General features: G+C 37.6%; 1 protein-coding gene across 3 annotated transcripts in view; it reads left to right on the top strand.

Moving 5' to 3' along the window:
* The first annotated feature begins 494 nt into the window (after window positions 1-494).
* The window catches only part of LOC116463463 (glycine receptor subunit beta), a 92,755-nt gene continuing 85,062 nt past the window's right edge, over window positions 495-8,187 (top strand). For 2 of the 3 annotated variants that reach the window (XM_032146576.2, XM_032146579.2), the window contains exons 1-2: window positions 495-695; window positions 2,386-2,536. In XM_032146576.2, coding sequence (XP_032002467.1) covers window positions 2,415-2,536 — 122 coding nt within the window. In that variant the 5' untranslated portion in view covers window positions 495-695; window positions 2,386-2,414. Of the gene's footprint in view, window positions 696-2,385; window positions 2,537-8,187 lie in introns of those variants that run through there. The other variant, XM_058434652.1, reaches the window with a different exon arrangement.

The raw sequence follows: 8,187 nt of genomic DNA, 5'->3' as shown, positions 1-8,187 counted from the left end.
GCAACTGTCAAGTTCTGTACACATGTTAATTATGTAACAGATGTTAAAAATAGTATTACCTGTATGACTATATTGTCAGCAATTTTGACCAATTTAAGCTTGCTCAGAAAGTTCAGGCTTTTAGAAATTGGAAGACCCCGAGATTAAGTTGGATGTCTGGATTCCAGGCAAATGATGAAATGACAGAAAATGTGTTTTGTTCGCTTTGACCCAAGAAGGTCATTTGTTGTTCTGTTGTTGTTTGTTGCTAGTGGTCAAAACCTGACCCCAAGCAATCCCAGCTCCTTGAAAGGTTTTTTCTTTTTGTACCGACACTATCATTCCCGCCCTTCGTCCGCAACTCCTTTAGTCCCCTAAGGAGTGAGGGGGGGACACATTTCTGCTCGGTAACCCCTCCAATGCCTGAAGGGGACGATGCCGTGACGTTGCTCTGTCGGGACACCTCTTCCCTCCCCCGCCCGCGGTCGCCAGGTTCCCCCGCGGCCCGCGCTGTCCCCGCTGCGGCCCCGACCGCGGCACGCCACGGCGCAGGCTCCGCGGCCCGAGCAGGCGCGTCAGCGGAGCTCGGCGGTGGCGCGGGCGGCTGAGACGCAGCCGCCCCCGCTCGGCGCCCGCTGCACCCCTAGCAGCCACTGCCACCTCGGCCCAGAGCCTCCACAATCTCGCCCGGCGGTTGTGGGCAGGGGCGCCTCCGGGTAAGTGCCAGGAGCTCCACTTAGGAGGAGGGGACGCGGAGTGGGGCGGCGACGGTGGTCTGAGGAAGGGAATAGACGCCTCTGCGGAAAGAGCGGGTCAAGCCCGGGGCGGCGGAGCGCGAGGAGCACTGCGGCGTGCAGGGGAGGACGCGCGCTGCCCTGCGCTGGAGAGGGGCGCGGGGCGCCTGGCAGCGGCAGCCGGGTCCCCGCTGCGGTGGCGCCCGCGGAGACGCTCGGAGTGGAGGGATGCAGAGGGCCGGGGTAATTAAGGAAGGCAAGGTTGACCAGAAGGTCTCCTTGCGTGGTTTTGTTTATGAGGATCTTCCAGTCAGTGCAGCTGTCCCCCTTGAAAGATTGGGGGTGAGGACAGAGCAGAGTATTGAATTTCTCTGTTCTTCGAAGCGTTAGGAGGGCTCGGCCCTCCTTTTTGGGGGGGCAAGATTGTGAAAGTGGGAGAAGTACCTGCTGCTGTGGGCAAAGGTGTCTGGAAGCAGGTGCCGCTGTCGGATGGGGGAAGGGAGCGTCCAGTGCTGTGAAGTTGCCAGAGGAGAACCTTGTGTTGTTGCTGTTGGTCTGATGAGCCCCCTCTGTTGTCTTCAATTTAAAGTACCCAGGGAGAAGCCCCTCTGGCTTGCCTCGAGTGTGTGTAAAAGATAAATATGGGGGGAAGAATCCTGGGGGAAAAAAAGATGAAAAACATAAGGAGAAGCAAATTTATGAGGGTGAGATGGGAATTAAGTTAGCGTTGAAGAATATGACAGGTCTTCTACTCTGCAGAAAACAATGAAAGAGAAACAATTTATGGTTTGGAAATGAAGGATGCAGAAGAGGTTGAACTTCTCTAGTTAGAGGCTTAATTATTTTTTATGTATCAGAATCTCTGGCAAGAATATAATTCTGATTTGAGCATGAAAAATGTTATTAAAATATGGCTAGGACGATAATTCGAAAAAAATGTAACAACACTTGTTGTTTTATTTCTTGTTGTAGAATTTCTGAAGTAATCTTTTTGATGATAAATGTTAGTAGCAAATAAGTAAGAAAGCTTTAAAGCTAGCTTAAGAGGCACCTTTTGGGGGCAAAAAGGTAGCTTGCCAATTTAATGTTTTTAAATTAAAAAGCAATGAATTTTGAATGTGGAACTCTTTGATATTAATTTTTTCTTTTATCTGTCAGGTTTTTAATACTTAGAATTGTCTTTTTCTTTAAAATACATTGTTTTTGAAAAATATACATAAGAACTTCAAACAATATAAAAATTTAAAAAGAAAAAGATACTTCCAATGTACTAGCTGAAGATAATCATTTTAACGCTGTGTTTAAAGCATGCTTCCAGATATCTTTCTAAACATATTTTTGATATACTGTGCAATTCAATATCAATTTATAATTTTGCGTAGCTACAGAATCAGAAATTTTATACAGTAACCTATTATATCTCATTGGCGGTCTTGTTTTCTATGTGCCATTATTTAAACTGACTTTTACTGCTATATAAAAAAGACTTTACAACTACTATATAAAAATACTAAATATGTTGTGAAGTATTACCACATAGGACTGAGCAATGAGGATTTGATATACAAATGTACTTGCCCTTTGGGTAGCAATGATTATACTCTTTAAAGGGACAGTCATATTGTTATCATTTGCTTCATAAATGTAAACATTTTCTTGTTCTCTCTTGTAGATCGATCTTCTGAAATTTAAGTTTTCAAGATGAAGTTTTTATTGACAACTGCCTTTTTAATTTTAATTTCCTTGTGGGTGGAAGAAGCCTATTCTAAGGAAAAGTCTTCAAAGAAAGGGAAGGGGAAAAAGAAGCAGTATCTATGCCCATCGTATGTTCTTCATGTCTTATATTCTTATATGGAGAAATGTTATTGCATGTTTTATAAAAGTAAGGTGGTTTATGAAGACACACATCAACAAAACTTTTCATATCAGAATGTATATCCATCTGTTACAGAGACAGAAAATGATAGGGTGAAGAGAGGTTTAGAATGTGAGCATTAATTCCCAATGTTCAAGGTGGTTTTATAGTTTTCTTTTTTTAAATCATGCCATGGGTTTGTATAATTTTTATACATTGTTTACAAAAGTAGAAAAAGTCACTATTTTTTTCTTATGTTAAATGTGCTGTGCAACTTTAATTGGATACTGATATACTGTGTTTTGAGCAAACACCAGTTCAAAAAGGTTTTTTTTTAATCCTAAAATATTTAATAATATTTTATTTAAAAGTCAGATAGGTAACTGTGATCTTAAGGTCCGTTCATATGTATGCATGGCAAAAGGAAACTCATATGATAGATCAATTTTCTATTTTAGTAACTGTAAATAAGTTATGTTAGGAGATTAGGATATTTTGTAGAAAGCAGGTCATTAAATTTGAAATTACTTGAAAACACAAATTCTAAATCCAACACATCCTCCACAAAAGACAAAGTTTCGTGGTGTGGAGTCTTGTTTATTTTCTTTAGATCAAGTCTTGCTCTGTCACCCAGGCTGGAGTGCATTGGCACAATATCTGCTTACTGCAACCTCCACCTCCTGGGTTCAAGCAATTCTCCTGCCTCAGCCTCCCAAGTAGCTGGGATTACAGGTGTCCACCAGCATGCCCAGCTAATTTTTGTATTTTTTGGTAGAGACAGGGTTTCACCATGTTGACCCGGCTGGTCTCCAACTCCTGACCCCAGGTGATCTGCTCGCCTTGGGCTCCCAAAGTGCTGGGATTACAGGCGTGGTTCACCGCACCTGGCCAAGTCTTTTTTTTAATAGGAAAGATTAACATTACTGGTCAATGAAAGTAAAATAGAGCAATTGTACAGTGTATAAGTAAACAACTTTCTCAAACTATAACGTGCTTTTAGGTAATAATGCAATATATGCAGTGATTTGGAATAAAAGTTAATATTCTATTACAGGTCATCTTCAATTAATATTTCTCAAATGTAATATTGATCATAGATAACATTTTATTCCAGCATCATTATTATTTAAATAGAGATTATTATGTTTTTACAGATGTTCCATAAGAGATGAGGTACATTTTGGGAAGTATATTTTGTAAAGAAAGGACACTAGAATTGGTATTTTTAATAGGTGTCTGTATGAATTTGTGAGAGTAAAATTCTGGAGACAGTATCATGATCCACGTAATGTCTAGCATTAAATTCAGCTCCATTTGAAGGGATATTTCCTGATTTCCCCCCTTAATAGTCCTGCTTATTCTAGTGCTGCAGCATTGTCTGATGTCAGGGCCAAATTTCTGGGTATATGACACAATGGCCCTGAATTATGTTTGTGTGTCCCTCCTTGGCCATCTGCCCAGCTGGGTATCAGCTGGGAACAATGGAGGTAGGTTCAGGAATAACCACAATCTACAACCATCTCAACTCTTCACTGTTACTGTTTTTGTGCCACAAGCTGGAGATTAGCATTTTAGGGAACTGGGCATTGTCAGGCCTTAGTCTTCCTAAGCGAAAGGACACTTCTTTGTGTTTTAGATATTCTTTCTATTACCTTTTCTTTGATGAATATTGGGACATTAACACAAACTGTTGTCTATGTCATATAGTCACCTTAATTCTATGTATGGAATCAAGCCATCTTGGGTTTCTCTGAGGGAGCTGATAAGGCTCTTGTTCTCCCGGTACACCCACCCCCTGTCCTACATCAAATGTCATAATCAAATTATTCTGAAGATGGCAACAGCAAATCTTATAACTACCATATATATTATCAGAGTATTTTAGAGGACATTCTCTTTTCACAACTACATTATTAAATAGCCTTATGTGTAGACTGTATATACTTATGGTGTGTATAGTTATTTAAGACAGATTTTCAAAGTTAAATTTAGTAGATAAAGAGTATAACAATAAGAGTTCTCTTCTGATGAATATGACATCTTCAAGTGGAAGACCCAACATACACCTGTTAAGCCCACATCTCAATATTTTAGATATGTTGAGTAATTAATTGAAATTTTATCTTTGAATTTTTACATTATAGGTTTTTTAAAAATAATTATGAGACTAGATCAAGCTTTATTAACAGTCGTGATGTGATGCTGTTAAGCACTAGTACCAGATTGACAAAGTATCTGATAAATTTGCTTCCAAAAACTTAAGAAATTTAATATGTATTAACAAATAAGAAATAAACTTTAAATTAATAAAAATATTTTAGATAAGTCCTTGGACAGTTACCTTTTTATTTTACAGCTTACATTTGACATTGCCTTTAATCTTTTGGTCTTTCCTCTGATTTTTCATTCTACCTGAGTGATTTTGTAGAAATCCATGGTTGTAGTTACTATCTACTCACTGTTAACTTCTAAGTCTTTATATACAGCTCAGTTCTCTCTAAAGAGTGCCACACCCATACATCCACCATTTCAACTTGACCGTCCCATCATGAAACTCAAATTTAACTTGAAATGATAAAACCTGAACTCAGAATCATGTGAATAACACAATGAATAATCACTGTATTAAGAGTGGTGAACTCCTCTTCTCACCAGATGACACCATTTCGACCTTTTCATTCATACTACAATCCTGGGGATCACCTTAGGCCATCTCTTTCTACCTTAGCTTCTCAAATTCAGTAGTCACCAGAACTCATCAATTACTATCACTGGAATATGTCTTACATTTTCATTCCCATGTGGGACATTGCCTTAGCTACTCCTTCCCACCCTCTTCATTGACTCCTTTTCAGCCTTCCTGCTTCTTATCTTCCTCCATTAATTCATATGCCACATTGACCTTACTGTGTATTTTCCCAATAGTGTCTTGAGTCCAGTCAGGTCATGTCAATATTGAGAACACTTTAAAGGACACCACAGTATTCTGGATAAGGTGGAAATTTCTTGGCTCCACACACAAGATTCCTGATGAACTGGCCTCTGATACCTCCAGCAGTATCTTCCCCATCCTGACCCCTGCCCCTGCCTAAGCCTCACACACATCAACTCTCATATACCCATGCTCTTTCACATCTCTGCAAGTGTTCTTCCCTTTCCCTGAAATGCCAGTGTTTTTATTCTTTTTAGTTAACCTGTGTCAGTGGGTATCATCCAAATTCATGGCTATAACTACCACTTACTGTTGATTTCTATGTCTGTATATACAGCCCGTACCTCTCTGAAGAGCACCACACTCATACATCCAACATTTTAATGTTAGTGTTTCATAATGACCTCGAACTTAACTCAGACTCAAACCCTATTGTCTTCTTTGGGAAACCTTTCCTAATCCTGAGGATTTAGATAATCACATTCTGTGCCCCCACAGTTCCCCAATTGCCACTCACATATAATACAGTATGATAATTATCTATTGTAATTGTCTGCTTTCCCCACTAGATTGTAAGCTCCATGAGAGCAGTGTCTTGATTACCTTAATCAACAGCAAGAAACATAGCTCCTGGCACAAAATATACATATAATAAAAATTTATTTAATGAAGTGAATAAAACCTAAAGATCTTTGACTATCTCTTATTAAGCCATTATATCTGGATTTTGTAAAGTTACCTGAAGTTGACTGATATGATCCCTGTGGAAAATTTAGAAATATGGTCTCAGTATAAGGATAACTAGGTGAGTTAGCAGCTAGGTAATTAGTGGAACATCTTCATCCTGGATTATGTTACCTGGTTCAGTTTTGGCCTCATCATAGTCAATTATTTGTCAATGACTGAAATAAAACTATACGGGGAAAAAATCCAAACTGAGGCTCTGTGATATTCAGACATATAGTGAATATGTGAGACAGAATTAGGCTCCAATATGATCTTGAAGGGCTAAATGAGATAGGTCTAACACTGTTGAAGAATAAATTGCACTTTGGTCTAGAGGCCACCTGGGTAAGTATAGGGTGAGGAAAAACATAGCTTGGCAGACCACATTTGGGAAAAATATTACATAATAATTATCAGACAAATGAATAGTGTTTTATATATATATATATACACACATACATACAATTTAGTATTTTAAGAAAGACTTTCTTAAAATTAACATATTCTTAACATAAAATTAGTAAAATAAGAACTATTTATTTTAATAGTAAAACTATTTTGCTAATTTTATGTTAAGTATATTACTTTTTAGAAATATTTAAAGCAAGGTTTATAGAGATTTCTGCCTGTGCTAGTGCAGAAATATTTTCAGGAATGAGAAATAAGAATAGTAGAAGTAATTAAAATCATGTCATATTAGGAAGAGCTGAAGGAACTGAGATACTTGAAAATTGTCTCCAGAGTTTTAAAAAACTGATGGTGATGAGAAAGTAGACTTTGTTGCTTGGCGCCAATAATTAAAAGCAATACTAATGAATAGAAGCTACGGGGAGGGATATTTTTGGCTCCAAGTTAAGAACTTTCGATGAGTTCTGCCTAGATGTAATTGATTAGGAAGCGAGGTAGTGAAGTTCACGATAAGTGGAGGTACGCGGGCACGTGGGATAATTAGTTGGTGGGCATATTTTAGAGAAAGCTTGAGCATTAGACAGGCGGTTAGACCAGAGACTGATATAACGTGATTTCAAATTGTGCAATTTTTAAGATTCGGTGGTTCTAATACATTGTATTTGATTACAGCTTTATCATTATCTAATAGCAAAGTAACCCACAGAGAATTACGTTTAAAAATTTTATCTTGGTCTATTTATTTAAGTATGTCTTTATTTTAGGGGAATTTACTTAGAAATCTCTAGTTCATAAGATAAATGTATGTTGGTGGCGTGTTAATAATAAGGATTTTAAAATCTTATTATTAAGGTTTGAAATTTCATGAATAATATTTTTTAAAACATTTCTTTCAAACCTAGAAAAATTTTTGTCTTTTCTGACCTTAGCTGTAATAGTAAGAAGAAATATGTCAAGCTACTATAATTTTCAAGAAATAATGATCACAGGTTAACAAATATAATGATCTAATCAATGCTTGCCATAATTTATAAGGCATAGTTTTACGGATTTATATTTGTAGGTACATCATATATGAAACTAGAACATACTAAAATAAACTTTCAGATTTTTTTATTGAATAACAGTAATTGAAAAACCAGAACTCCCTCAACTAAAAATAAAATTGAATATTGTTTGCAATTTCTATTTTTGCTCATAGCACACATAATAAGCACTTTTTAATAGTGAATTTGGCGAAGCTATACAACTCCTTGTCACATACTACATTTTTTTGCCACCACCATTAGGGAAACTTCTATCTTTTGTTGAAGACTGTTTGAATTTCAAACATTTAATAGCTTGCAATAAGTGAAACTAATATGTTTGAAAGTTGCATTGGAAATCTCACCTCTTTTCTCCCATTTTGGCCCATACTTGTATCTTAGGTCTGGGAAGCTTAATAACAAGCCCTTAAGTGTTGAGGGCTGCTATTATTTATAGTAGTGTTAGCATGTATTATCCTACCTTCTAAATTATCTTTCCTTGAAGCTGTTGGAACTCTAGCTTTAAAA

This window comes from Hylobates moloch, unplaced genomic scaffold, assembly GCF_009828535.3.
Source record: "Hylobates moloch isolate HMO894 unplaced genomic scaffold, HMol_V3 SCAFFOLD_37, whole genome shotgun sequence".
Classification (NCBI taxonomy): domain Eukaryota; kingdom Metazoa; phylum Chordata; class Mammalia; order Primates; family Hylobatidae; genus Hylobates; species Hylobates moloch.
Note: the sequence above shows the minus strand (reverse complement) of the source record. Positions and strands in the feature narration are given on the sequence as shown.